General features: G+C 44.4%; 1 protein-coding gene across 4 annotated transcripts in view; it reads right to left on the minus strand.

The window, feature by feature from the left end:
- Nucleotides 1-369: 369 nt before the first annotated feature.
- ABCB7 (ATP binding cassette subfamily B member 7) overlaps nt 370-15238 on the minus strand; it is a 79104-nt gene continuing 64235 nt past the window's right edge. For all 4 annotated transcript variants that reach the window (XM_084814198.1, XM_084814200.1, XM_084814199.1 and 1 more), the window contains 3 exons: nt 13074-13177; nt 11668-11775; nt 370-1549 (listed from right to left, as the gene is read on the minus strand). In XM_084814198.1, the coding sequence (XP_084670324.1) occupies nt 1331-1549; nt 11668-11775; nt 13074-13177 (431 nt within the window). In that variant the 3' untranslated portion in view covers nt 370-1330. The remainder of the gene's footprint in view (nt 1550-11667; nt 11776-13073; nt 13178-15238) is intronic.

Genomic DNA, 15238 nt, shown 5'->3' on the forward strand with positions numbered 1-15238 from the left:
AGACAGATGAAAATCCAAGCCTAATGCTTTCATATTGTGAAACAAAAATCAGAAACAGAAAAACCAGCTATATATACAATTTTCGTGCACACAGCCTCCCTCCTTCCTAACCACCCACAATAACACTATAGGAACAGGTAAAGGAGTTACAGAAAACATCTTATCAGCTTTTTCTAGCAGATAAAGAGATATATTACATTCTTTGTAGCCTCTGCTATTCTCTGTGCTAATTTCAAGGAAGAGACACATTCAGTTGGAGAACATGAGAAGACAGATCCCAAATTAAAATCAATTCTGAACTGTCGCCACACATTAGCAAGACTTTGCTTTTCACACACAATAGGAAAGTTACTCATCTTTGTATAGTAATGTCTTCTAAACAGTATTTTTTAATAAAGGTCATTTCATGCACCAACTTATCAATTCCTTCAAAGAAATAAATGTTCTTCATCAATAAGTAAGACATAATTGAGTCCAACTGATAGGTGCTCCAAACTGTGCCCAAGGATTTGAAGGTATTCTGTGCTGCACTACAAAAACCTCACTTACTGGTAAGACAATAGCTCTGACAATATCTGTATTGAATTTTCATTAGAATTTAATAGAATCATTTCCTTGTGCATTTCTACAAATAGTAGAGAACTGAGATGAACTTTATTATGTTGCCTTGCAAGGTGCATTGATCATTTTAATGTATACATTTTTGTTCATAATTTGGAGGTTGTACTCCTTGCAGAAATATGTACGTTTTGTGGGATAAATGGAAAAAAGTGTTGAGGGACTAAGCAGAAATTTCTCTGCTTTGGATTTGCTATTGCAGACTTGATGGTCATTATTCTTTATGAAACGATACAAATTCTATCAAACCCAACAATTATTTAAGAATGTTAATTTTTCATTTTCCCTATTAACATGCATGTTTGAGTTAAATTGGCTTTTGTTAAAATCAATATATAAAAACATTTTTAACCCATCATCAGTGGGGAAGAACAAGATAATGCAAACACTTCACAGTATTCTGGCCAGATGATAGGGATTTATGCCACTTAATAAGCAATTGCTGGAAAAGTTTCTGAGACTATCACCAAAAACATGTGTTAATCAGATGTTCCAAGACAGTTTCAACCTGCTCCCACCGATTGCAGTAAATACCAGAGAGGCCAAGAGGCAGATGCAAAATCCTTTGGCTAAAGAAATTATGTTCCATGGAAAAAAACCTTTTTACAAAGTCAACAAAATCTCTGAATTGTTTATTCTGTTGAATGCAGACAACAGCTTCAGTGCTGTTGTGTCACCATTAAACCAGGAGGGGTGAGGAACAGACTCAAATTCAGCATGAACAGTTCCCACAGCCTTTCACACTGTTTATGATTTCTTCTTGTAGCTTCTTCCTTTCCTCCTCTTTGGACATGTGATTGTTTCTCTCCTCCCACCTCTCGTCGTTATTTCTGTTCAGCATCCGGCTGCTCTGCGTGTGCCACATCTCATAATAGAGACTGCTGGGACTGGTTAGGAGATCTAAATGCTTGCCACGCTCCGCAACTTTACCCTGTTTTAAAAAAACATGAAGTTGGTGATCAAACAGTATCAGCTCTCTGGAGCAGGAAGGCATCCAACCCACAGCCCAGAGAACAAACATTGCACAGGCAGCCATCCTCATTTTAATAGGGAAAGAGCAGCCCGCCCAGACTAGGTGCAGCACTGCATGCTGAAAGCATCCACAGGCCGCCATGTGTGTCAACACAGACACACAAGTGTGTCAACAAGTGTGTCTGTGTTTGCACAGGCTCTGTGCAAACGACCAGACTATTTAAAGGTAACAATAAAACAAAATGCTGTGCTCAGGCAATCCCTGTACTCTGCAGCGAGCTGAATGCTTTAGCCTGTAAAAGTTATGCACATACTTACACCTGTGTTGCACAAGTTCGACTATTTTGAACCATGTATTGCTCTTCCTTGCTGTTGGGGAGGGTTGGGCCACTAACCCTGTATCGCTTGACCAGTGGAAATATTACTTCAGCCATGCCTCCAGGTTTGACTATTTCACAGTTTCAAGCTTTGCTTTTCAGCCAGAAAGGCTAGGAATTTTGTTGTTTTAAACACAAAACCACAATCCTTGGAAAGCTGAATTCAGTGCCCCACAAAATCATGGCAGACACAAATCCGTGATCACAGACCAGAATCTGTCAGGCTTGGAACCTAGCTATGTATTACATTTGTCAGGTCAAAACACCAGGCACATGTATGCTACAGACTCTTGGAGGCCGAGAACGGTGATGCTCCCCTGGCAGACAGACCAAGGGGATTAGGAAGCTGCTGGGTTCCTTTCTCCCCCCACCCCCTCCACTGCTCTTTTCTGGCCTTATTCCTCTTGAAGGAGCCATCTGGCCTACATGTCAGGAGCATAGGAAGCAGTCCTGTAAATGGTCAGACTGTTTATCCATCCAGGCTAGCCTTGACTACTACAACCAGCAGGGGCTTCTCCAGGGTCTCAGGCAGCAGGGTCTTTCTCATCACCTGCCACCAGATGCTTTTAACTAGAGGAGATGCCAGGGATTGAACTTGGGACCTTCTGAGTGCAAAGCCTGCACCCTCCCACTGATCTGTGGCCTCTCCCTGGGAGAGAGAGGTACAGGGACATTTAGCTACTAAGAGAGAGGAGGGAAGATGGTCACCCCTCCAGCTCTCTCTTCCTGTCTCCTGCAGAGCTTCAGAATTATCCACCTTCAGGTCAGAGCCTGGCTTACGTGTCAAAATGGATATGACTGTGGTGGACAAGTTTATTTTCATGTGCCTGATGCCCCATTCCCACACCAGGCAACAGTGGGGAGTCTGTAATACAGTAATAGGTATGGACATGAGAGGGGCCCTCAACCTTCCCCTATTTATTTTATGTATTTATTACATTTATATTCTGCCTTTTTTCCACCTTAAGGAACCCAAGGCAGCGTACATAATCCTCCTCCTCCAGTTTATCCTCACAACAACAACCCTGTGAGGTGGCTTGGGCTGAGAGTCTGTGACGGGCCCAAAGTCACCCAGTGAGCTTCCATGGCTGAGTGGGGACTAGAACCTGGATCTCCTGACTCCCAGTCCAACACTCTAGCCACTGCACCACCCTGTTCCCTAACCTTGCTCCATCCATTGCTTCTGGCACTTTCCTCCATTACTCGCTCACTTCCAGTATCTGAGCCAGGCAGGGAGAAGAGAAGCATGTGGAGCAACTGTTTCAGGGGAGACAGGTTGCAAGAGGGTGGGTATGGAGGTTCAGTGCCCCTTTTCCCCACATGGGATAGTCTGTCTAAGACAGACTATCCCATCCTACATGTGAATGGGGCAGACATGTGGAAGATGCCCCCGCCCCGCCCCGCCCCGCCCAAATCACATCTAGTCTGGCCCTTCTCCATAGCCAGACTTAGAAGTACTCAAGAGTTACAGGCTGCACAAGAAAAAAATGCTCTCTGGGTCTTCTGGAGTGGGAGTGGTGTCATATCTTCCCTCCACCTGTTAAAAACTTAGCATAGATGAGTTACATCAGCTGAAACTGATCAGCCTGAGAGCGAGCCAAGAGTGCTCCAGCCAGTAATGAGGCTGGCTCTGCTGCAGGGGCACCAAACCAGGAGAAACCAAGCCAACCAAGTCAAGGCAACCTGATCTATTTGCTTTATGCAAATTGTTGGTTGGAAGTCACTGGAACTGCAAAAACAAACGGTTTGAGTAAGAAAGTGGATCGAAAAGGCTTGCTTAAGAAGCAGGTGAATATACAGAAGACATATCTGTACTAAATTTTGCACAGAAAGCAACAGATGACCAATTCAAAGGACCAGATTTTTATTACTGAGTGGGGAAAAAAGAGGTACTTCAAAAGCCTTTTAAAACTTTCATGAATTATTTGAATTAAGGCTTTGTTATGTCTTGCTATTCCAACGTCTGGAGGTTATAATGACATCAGAAGCACAATTCTGATTTAAACTTCTGATTTATAATTGAAGCTTGCAGCCTTGCAACATCTGTTGGATTAATACAGTGGTAAATCAACAGGACTCTGATTCACGTTATACATATTTTTCTTCTGCTTTCAATAGTTTTTTTTTAACAATCAAGCTCACAATAGGTCACACTAATTTACAATTCATCAGTAAAAAAGGCAAGTTTTTGAAACAGACAGTATGCAATGCTTTTCCAGCAATTTCAGGGGAACAAAAAGCTTCCCATCCTACAACAAAGCCAGTGCTAAACTTGCTGCCTAATACTTTCAAAGAACAACCATTTATTCAGACATTTTTTATTATACATTAAATTTACTGCAAATATTTATATTGTGCAGGGAGGTGGCTGCAATAACATTCCAGGTCCTGTTCTCTCCCCACCCCGTTTCATTTTTGTTCCATCCTTATTTGACTAGCTGGCCTGTAGCACTTTGCAAGACATAAGGGCAGAGCCAGCTGCTTTCTGCAGAGCAGAAGTCACTGGCATTTTATGAGCTAGCCGGCAGTCAGACATGCATCAAGCAGCCTCACTGAGATCATCATGAGGTCTCCACTGAGCGAGGGCTTGCAGAAGTAAGACACTTCATGGGCCTCGGCATCCCAGCTGTTCCATTACCACTAATGAGCCAGTTTAATAGGGTATTTTAAAAAATCCAGTAATTATCATTTAGTTACTACAACTCATCCTTACCATGCCAATACATTATAGTGTTAAATTTGCTGCATACAATAGATATGGAAAATAGTTTTAAAAGCACAATAAAGACAGCCAGAAGAACAGTGTTTGAGAAATGACAAACCAGGTGCAGGTTCATTCATCTATAAGCATGCTTTTGCATCAAACAGTAAGCAGCCAGATAGGAAATACATTTACTCCTGTCTCATTTTTGTCTCTGTTACTTGTATCTCAGCAATGCCATTACCTTACCACGTTGGCTCTATCCTATTTAGTGGGTGCCAACGCTGTCTTTGGATACTGAACAGTACAGAAGTATACACCTGCATGCTTTTAGACTCCGTGATGGTTTCCAACAGGTCTACGGACATAATTATGGACCTTGACAAGTGTACGAAGTCTTGACATTCCACCAACAGCATCCAGACTCCCTACTCTCAGAGAATCCTGGGCATTTAAGAACGTAAGAGCCTTGCTGGATCAGACCAAGGATCTAGTCTAGCACTCTGTCCACACAGTGGTCAACCAGCTGCCTGTGGGAAACTCGTAAGTAGGCCATGAGAGCAATAGCACCCTCTCAGTCATGTTCTTCACCCAGAGAAGAGCCTTCAGTGTGGTGGCTCCCTTTCCTGTGGAACTCCCTGCTTCTGGAGGTCAGGCAGGTGCCAACACTGGGTTGTTTTCGGCACCTCCTGAAAACAGCTCTTTCCCAGGAAGCCTTCCTTGGTTAACCAGCCTTGGTTTTATTGGCACTCCGTTTTTTTTAAAGAATAACCTTACTATCATGTTTCTTCTTTTATATTTTGTTTATTTCTTGTTGTTCACCACTCTGGAATCTTTTTCGATATGGAGTGGTATACAAATGTTGTAAATAAATAAATAAAATAAATAAGCATACTGCCTCTGAAACTGGAGGGAGCATATAGACATCAGGACTAGTAGCCACTGAAAACCTTTTCCTCCATAAATTTGCCTAATCCCCCTTTAAAGCCATTCAAATTGGTGGCCATTGCTACATCCTGCGGTAGCGAATTCCATAGTTCAGCTCTGCGCTGTGTGAAGAAGTCCTTCCTTTTATCTGTCCTGAATCTTCCACCAATCAGCTTCATGGGATGACCCCGTGTTCTAGTATTATGAGGGAGAAAAATGTCTCCCTATCTACTTTCTACACACCATGCATAATTTTGTACATCTCTATCATGTCTCTCCTCACTCACCTTTTCTCTAAACCAAACAGTCCAGCTGTTGTAACCTTCACTCATAGGGGAGTTGCCCCAGCCCCTTGATCATTTTAGTTGCCTTTTTGTGCCCCTTTTCCAACTTTACAATATCCTTTTTTAGGCACAGTGATCAGAACTACACACAGTATTCCAAGTGTGGTTGTACCCTAGATGTGTAGAATGGTAGTATGATACTGGCAGTTTTATTTTTGATTCCTTTCCTAATTATGCCTACCATGGAATTTTCACAGCAGCCACACACTAGGTCAACATTTTCACTGAGCTGTCCACAACACCCCAAGATCTCTTTCCCAGTCAGTCACCACTAGGCTCATTTCCCACCAGCTCGTATGTGAAGTCGGGATTTTTTGCTCCAACATGCATCACTTTACACTTGCTTATGTTGAACTGCATTTGCCACTTGGATGCCCATTCTCCAAGTTTGGACAGATCCTTTTGGAGTTCTTTGCGATCCCTTTTTGTTTTAACCATCTTAAATAATTTAGTGTCATCTGTAAACTGTGCGTGTACAGTCCCCTAACTTACTGGTGTTGGGGGACTTCAACGTACATTCGGAGGCCATCCTCACAGGAGCACCTCGGGACTTCATGGAGACCATGGCCTCCTGGGAGCTGCACCATATTCTAACTGGGCCCACCCATGTAGCCAGTCATGCACTAGACCTTGTGTTTGTTTCTGGAGAAGCGGGGAGTGATCTGGAAGTCGGGGGTATATCCACCACCCCCTTGTCATGGTCAGATCACTATCTGGTGATGTTGGACTTCTCGGTTCCACAACCCCTCCGCAGGGGTGGAGGACCCATTAAAATGGTCCGCCCCAGGCGTCTTATGGATCCAAATGGATTCCTGAACGCGCTTGGGGATTCTCTGGGGCATGCCAACGGCCACTCGGTCGAGACCCTGGTGGGTGGCTGGAATGCCGCAATCACTGGGGCATTAGATCGGGTGGCTCCGAAACGCCCTCTCCCCCTGAACAGGGCTCGGACTGCACCATGGTTCAATCCGCGGTTACGAGCTCTGAAACAGGAGGTGAGACGGCTAGAGCGCCGGTGGCGGAAGTCTCACTCCAAAGACGATCAGACACGGGCTAGAGCTATATCTTCAGCCTATCACGTGGCGGTGAAGGCAGCAAAAAAGGAATATTATGCTGCCTCCATCGCGTCTGCAGAGTGCTGCCCCAGGAGGCTGTTCCAAGTGGTCCGGAGCCTGGTTGGTCCTGTGGCTCCGGAACCACTGGAGCATTCTAAGGCCTCCTGTGAGGCCTTGGCAAGGCACTTTGCAGATAAAATTGATCAGATTAGGTGTGTTACTCTGCACACTGTGGATACAGTTAGTGAGCAAGAGGCGGCCTGTGGCAAATGGGTTTTGTGGGATCGGTTCCAGCTTCTTCCTCCTGATGAAGTGGACAAGGTGCTTTCATCTGTTCGGCCGACCACCTGCTTACTTGATCCTTGCCCATCTTGGCTCATTATGAGCTGCAGAGAGAGACTGGGTGAGGGGATCAAGGCGGTGGTGAACGCCTCCCTTGAGGAGGGAGTGATGCCATCAGCCCTCAAGGAGGCAGTGATAAGACCGCTCTTAAAGAAGCCCTCCTTGGATCCTCAAGTTCTGAACAACTTTCGCCCAGTCTCAAATCTGCCATTTTTGGGCAAGGTGATTGAGCGGGTGGTGGCAGTGCAGTTGAAGGCACACTTGGAAGAAACTGATTATCTAGACCCATTTCAGTCGGGCTTCAGGCCTGGGCATGGGACAGAAACGGCCTTGGTCGCCTTGGTGGATGATATGAGGAGGGCTCTGGATAGGGGTGAATGCTCCTTCCTTGTTCTCCTCGACCTCTCAGCGGCTTTTGATACCGTTGACCACGGTATCCTCCTGGACCGCCTGGAGGGGTTGGGCATTGGAAACACTGTATTGCGGTGGTTCCGGTCCTTCCTCTCCGGCAGGTACCAGAGGGTAGCACTGGGAGAGGAGGTTTCGGACCCGTGGCCACTTACTTGTGGGGTGCCACAGGGTTCCATCCTCTCCCCGATGCTATTTAACATCTATGTGAAGCCACTGGGGGCTATCATCAGGAGGTTTGGGGTGCAGTGTCATCAATATGCGGATGACACGCAGCTCTACCTCTCATTCAAATCTTCACCAAGGTTGGCCGTAGAATCCCTGTCCAAATGTCTGGAGACGGTGAGTGGCTGGATGGGGAGGAATAAGCTGAAGCTCAACCCTGACAAGACCGAGGTACTTTTGGTGGCAGACAAGAGGAGGCTGGGGGATGTTGACCTGGTGTTGAATGGGGTACAGCTACCCTTGAAAGACCAGGTCCGCAGCCTGGGGGTCATTTTGGACTCCCAGCTGTCCATGGAGGCTCAGGTGTCAGCTGTGAGCCGGACATCGCTGTATCAACTCCATCTGATACGGCGGCTGCGCCCCTTCCTTCCCGACCATCTGCTCCCATCGGTAGTACATGCCCTGGTCTCCTCTCGTTTAGACTACTGTAATGCGCTCTACGTGGGGTTACCCTTGAAGACGGTTCGGAAACTGCAGCTGGTACAGAACGCGGCGGCTCGCCTGATTAAAGGCAGCCGCCGGCGAGATCACATCACTCCAGTGCTGAAGGAGTTTCACTGGTTACCAGTTGTTTTCCGGGCCAAATTCAAGGTGTTGGTTTTGACCTTTAAAACCCTATATGGTTCCGGCCCAGCCTATCTTAAGGAGTGCCTCCAGCAACACCAGACAGGCCGCTTAAGAAGATCAGCCTCGGATGGCCTTCTCTCTGTCCCATCAGCCAGGACAGCTAGACTGGTGGGGACGAGGGAGAGGGCCTTTTCTATGGTGGCCCCCACTCTGTGGAACTCCCTCCCTAGGGAACTCCGTCATGCCCCCTCTTTAATGAGCTTCCGTCGTGCATTAAAAACGTGGTTGTTCAGGCAGGCATTTGGGGTGGGTTAGGGTATTTAAAAAAAAAAAATTATGGTAAAATGTTATTGTTTTAAATTGTTTTATGGTGGGTTGTACATCGCCCAGAGTGGCTGGGTGACCAGTCAGATGGGCGATTAATAAATTTAATAAATAAATAAATAAAAACTCGACTTGGATTCCTGCACTGAGCAGGGGGTTGGACTCGATGGCCTTATAAGCCCTTCCAATCCAGTATTCTATGCCTACCTTGCTGCTCACTCCGAATTCCAGACCATTTATGAACGGTGAAAAGCACTGGTCCCAATACAGATCCCTGTGGGACCCCATTATTCACACCTCTCCATTAGGAGAATTTACCATTTATTCCTACACTCTGGGGGTGTTCAGGTAATTTTACAGGGAGAAGAAGCCATTGTGGTGTCTCTCCCTGCGCACGCTGCATGTGCGACTGCCATTTGCATAATGCCCCGCAATGCAGTGCAGATTGGCATGTCGTCCAAACTTAGCACATGGGGCTGGCTTCGAATCTGCCCTACAACCCCTAGTGTAAATTGTGGTTTATAGGGTGGGTAAGAAGCCAGCCCTGCCACACTCTGGATTTGGACAACCTGCCAACCCGTGCTGCATCATGGGGAATTCTGTAAATGGCGGTTGCACCCGCAGCACGGTGGGGGCAGGAGGAGAAGGTACGATGGCTTCTTCTCCGTACTGTGAATCATCCTAACCCACTCTCTGCTTTCTATTCTTTAACCAGATACTGATCGGGGGGGGGGGGGCTCTCTCCTCTTATTCCATGACTGCTAAGTTTGCTCAGGAGTATTTGGTGAAGGATGTTGTCAAAGTCCCTCATTTGCTGCAGATGCCTTGCATTTCTGGGGCCCCCAGGCATTCCAGGACATACTCTCAACTGGTACTAGGCATTGCTATCTTCTCATCAAGGAATTATTGATAAGCTTTCAAGGAACCATAGGGCCCCCAGAACACAGCTTGAAAAGGCACTTCTCTAAGACACAGGCTGTCAGGGTTCAAAGGAGGGCTATGCATCTGTGAGAGAGGGCTGTGGAATTGGCTCAAGCTCCTCAAGCAGGTTTCCTTGCAGGCATCTGGCGAAGGAACAAGCCGCTGTTCTGTTCTCTCTTGCATGCATATCCTAATCAAGGTTCTAAAAGGGACCCTTTTGAAGTTTGTACTGTCCAAAAAGGCCTGCCAGAGAATAAGCATACGAGAGATACCAAAGGTGGAGTTGTATTAGACAATGATTTTTGCCTCTACAACAATTATAGTTGTCAACTATAAATCGTATTGCATCCTTCTATGACCTTTGTGATTACTAGTATTGATGATATAAATTGAGTAATTCAGCCTTCCACGACCTGGTATCCTCCAGATGTGTTGGACTACAACTCCCAACATCTTCAGCCAACATGGAGGGCAATGGGGTGGGAAAGGCCGGAGTGATCCAATGGCTGTAACTGTGATTTTATGATGGTTTTGAGTTTTATCATTTTTATTTGACTGCTGTTTTGCCTCAAGTGCCTAGTAGCAGGACGGACAATCCATACATGTATAAAACGATACAAAACTATTAAAGAATTGTCAGGAAAACTCATTATTTTATTAAAGCCCTAATGGATCCATGAAATATGGAGATGGCTCTAGCAAATGGACACGATCGCTCCTAAGCATCTCCCATCGTCAGTTAGAGCCCATTCAATGTCTTGGATCTCTAGGGTGTTTGGGGCAGTGAAGGAACCAGGCTGATGGTGCAAACTCAAGTGGTACCTGCCTTGGAATGCCCTCCCTACAGAGGAAGTTCCCTTCATAATGCAATTCCAATTGGCATCCACAGCCTTTTAGAGCCAAGTTAGAACCATTTTAGTCTCTTGTACTTTCTCCTGAATTTATATTGTACTGAGTTGTTTCTTACAAGTGGGAGGTGGAACAAAATGTAGTGTAGAGAGCTCCTTTCATGGCAGCCACGCCCCTTTCAAGGATATTCCATTCCATTCCTCCTTCCCTCTAGCTCTCCATTTCCTTCCTGCCTCCTGCAGCCAGCCAGCATTCTGTGGCTAGTGAGCAAGCTCAGTCCTATTTTTGGGTCCTCTTTCCACAGGGTTTTTCCCCGAAAGCGTTTTTTTTGTCCTTCTGCAAAGTCTGGGGTTCCCCCTTGACTGCCGATTCCTTTCTTGTGTGAGTAGATGGTGCTGTTTTGGCTACATAAGGACTGACATTTGAAGAACTGAAAAACTATTAGTAATGTAAATTGCCTTCGGCACTTATGTGGAAAGGTTAGGTAGAAAGAAATTACATTAAATATTCCAGAAATATCCAGTTACAATAGAGAAGGGTGCATCAGACTTCTCATCTAATTAAGAGTATCAAGCCACAAAAGAAATGTCCACTGGGACATGATTTTGGTGTCCAATCTTCTTTTTTGTTGAAAAGCAAAACAATGTACGCATCTGAAAAGTAGTCACTCCTGGTATGATAAAAACCATGAACTAGACACACATTAGGAATCCACCGACATAAGAACACAAATACACTAGAGGTTAAGAAATGCACAATGCTCCCACCATCACTAAGCTACCTAGTGAAAATAATTTATGATAATCCACGTAGGAGGCTGATATGTACAGTTGGTTTCTCTCTTTCTGTCCCCCCTGCACACTCACCTATATTCATGTGTACATGAATATACATACACAATTCCAGACACTGATAATGGAGCATGCATTACTAGTGAAAATGCACCTTAAGAGAAGGCAGCTTGACTGTAAATTGTGGACCCTCAAAATACACACAAGATCACTAAAGCAACTTCCCATCAGGAAGTTGGTTCTCACCTGATCCAGGACAATTATTTCATCTGCATCAACCACCGTTGACAACCTGTGTGCAATGAAGATGGATGTTCTGTGTCTCACCATGTCCCTCATGGCATTCAAGATGTTCTGTAAGATTGAAGATATGTGCAAGATAGAACGATTTATGCCTTTCAGATGAGGGGAAAAACTATCTCAAGGTAGATAAATAAAAATAATTTCATCACTTGTTAAGAAGAGTCACCAGCAGTTCCAAAGTCACAAAGTAGGAAAGAGGTGGTAGGTGAACTTAATTAGTGGAAGTACAAGAATTCAGATGCCATTCACTTATGAAACCCTCCAACACTGATATTTCACAGACACAGTCACACAGAGATGATACATCTTTATAAAGTCTAGACACCCCCAAGAGAATGGGGTCAGAGGGAACTCTGCTGGGCTTTTAGAATATAGCTTCTAAATAGGAGAAATATGCATAGTGATTTCTTTGTGCTTCCTCTATAATGTAACCCCTTTAAAAACACAGTTGAGCTGGGCAATATACACATTTAACTTTCCCTGAAATACAAACTACCCTCTTTTGCTTGGTTGGTGCACACCTAGGGGGAAAAGAGTCATTTTTTACTAGCTGCTTTTGAAGTACAGCTGTGTTGTGTAAACATCCAGCTTCATCTGACAACCTTGTAAAAATACAGCAAAATGAAAGGCAACAAATAAGTAGAATGTTCACTAGAAATTCACACTGAAATCTGTGAATGGGAATTTAAGCAGGTTACTGCTAACAGGTGCATCATTTATCTTCCTACACTCTAGAAAGGACTGTGCACATCGACTGTCAACGACCAGGCAATCTCATGATTGGAGGTCAACAGGTAGGCCAAGTAACCTAACACGAGCTGAGACAGTTAGCTTTTGCTATAGACAAGAAGACTCATTTAGGAAATTATTGTTGGTTCCGAGATTTCTGTATTTAACCGTTATGAAGTTTGATGCAGTTGCTACAGCAATGTCATGACATCTGTGTCACAACATCCTGATATTTCACAGCTCTATCAGCGAATATAAATTGATACCAGGCCAGAAGTTGCGCACACCTGACTTGCATCTCGGTAAAGATGCTCCACAATGAGCTTTATGCAAATATAATTTACAGGACCTATTTTAATGAACAGAGGCAACCAATGGGTTCCCTTTGAAATGAAGGTTTCATCTCTCACAGCAAGCAGCTTAGGCAATTCCAACTGCTTCAACTGGTGCAGGATATTGTGCAAGAACCCCATTCAGAAGTGAATCCAATTATTTCTGCATCCAGCTCTAGAACGTTGGCCCTGTCAGTGACCCAACATTTGGTCTTTGGGAGCTCAGTAGAGTGGGAAGGCACAGTGCATAAGCATGCAGCAGGAAAAGTGTTCTGCAGCTTAATTTACCTCTTCTGTAATGGAATCTAAAGATGAAGTAGCTTCATCATAGAGGATAATGGGAGGATTCTTCAAGATGGCTCTTGCTATAGCAATTCTCTGCTTTTCTCCTCCTAAAAGACGGAAGATCAAACAAATGCAGTGCAGTTATTTTTGCCTTGAATGCTACTCCAAAATCAAAGAAACTACACCCAACACATATAGCCTTTGCACCTCAAACTTTATCAAAACATTAAGCTCTTCAAAGCAAGACTGCCATTTAAGTGCAATTGAACAATAAATAAAATAAATGCAGTGCTAAAACGGCAAATGCCACACAATGGTGACAAAAACTTTGTGAACCCTAATGATAATTATGGAAATTCCACAGTTTTATCATGATAGCCTTTGGGCACCAAAACCAGTCCTTTTCTAAATAGCCAATAGGGTTTATATTAACCAATTCCGTGTCTTGTGAAATAAAACAATGTATAAATTAGGCAAACAATGAGTACTTAAGAGTCAGGGTAAGTGCAAAAGTAAGTGAACCTCTCGTTGCTTCAGCTCAATTAAAGGGAATAATTAGAATCAGGTGTTTAAGTAATTAGCTAGATCTTCAGGAGTGAGTTTGGGAGGCCCCATCCTATAAATGGATCAGAAACTTGGTGAGTTTGGTCTTCACAATATGGTTGTGTGGAAACACATCATGCCTCGATCAAAAGACATCTCGGAGGACCTCAGAAATGCAGTTATTGCTGTTCATCAGTCTAGAAAGGGTTACAAAACCATTTCTAAGGATTTGGAGCTCCACCAATCCCCTGTCAGACAGACAGTCTACAAATGGAGAAGGTTCAAGACCACAATCTACCCAGGAGAGGTCATCCTACCAAAATCAATCCAAGAACAAACTCGCACATCATCCAGGAAGTCAAAAAGAACCCCAGAGTAACATCCAAGGATCTGCAGGCCACTCTCACCTGGGCTAATGTGAGTGTTCATGACTCAACAATCAGAAAAAGACTGAACAAGAATAGTGTTCATAGGACGATAGCCAGGAGGAAACCACTGCTCCCTAAAAAGAACACTGCTGCCTATCTGAAGTTCGCTAAAGATCACATACATGATCCCCAAGACTTCTATAACAATGTTCTTTGGATAGACGAGTCAAAGGTAGAATTTTTTCACCTCAATAAGAAATGTTAGCACTGAGTTCGAATAGGAGAACCTCATCCCAGCCATCAAGCATGGTGATGGGAATGTGAAAGTGTGGTTCTGCTTTGCTGCCTCAGGGCCTGGACAGCTTGCCATCATTGACACAACCATGAATTCTGCAGTGTATCAGAAGATTCTAGAGGAGAATGTCAAGCCATCCGTCTGTGAGCTGAAGCTGAACTGAAAGTCGGTCGTGCAACAAGACAATGATCCAAAACATACAAGCAGATCTACAAAAGAATGGCTGCAGAAGAAGAAATTATGTGTTTTAGACTGGCCCAAAGTCCCAACCTAAACCCCATCGAAATGTTGTGTCAGGACCTGAAGTGAGCTGTTCATGCAAGGAAGCCCTCCAGTGTTAATGAGCTGAAGCAGATCTGAAAGGAGAAATGGGCCAAAATTCCTCAAAACCAATGTGAGAGACAGACCAACAATTACAGGAAACGCTTTGCTGCTCAAGGGGGTATCACCAGGTCCTGAATCTAAAGGTTCACATACTTTTTTACACCTGGCTATTGAATATTGAATCAGTTGTGGGTAAATAAAAGTTGAAAAAGCATTGTGTTTGTGTGTCATTTGTTTAATCAAGTTATCTAATGTTTTTTACCTAGGATTATGGGGTTAGACTAAGATCTAATAACACTTTAGTTTGGAAATGTGACAATCCTAAGGGGTTCACAAACTTTTTCTCGCCAGTGTATTATAATGAATAAGACTCATACAAAACATCGACTAAACCTTACATCATAGCTACGCTCCTTTTAATGGGTGCACCAAGATGGGTTTTTCTGAACAATAGGCAGGCTGATCCAGTATGTCTGACACCCACAAGTCACATGGAAATTATGTCCATTAGCGGACCAGACATAGCAGAGCCCAGAGGAGCATCTGCTGCATCATATACACCATGTTACAATTTATAGCTAAGAGTGTAAATCAGCCATGGAGGAACCTGATATCTGTGCAAGCCCCACTATCCAGGG

Source organism: Heloderma suspectum, chromosome 9 (assembly GCF_057233095.1).
Source record: "Heloderma suspectum isolate Gila_16-S chromosome 9, 16-S_ref, whole genome shotgun sequence".
Lineage (NCBI taxonomy): Eukaryota > Metazoa > Chordata > Lepidosauria > Squamata > Helodermatidae > Heloderma > Heloderma suspectum.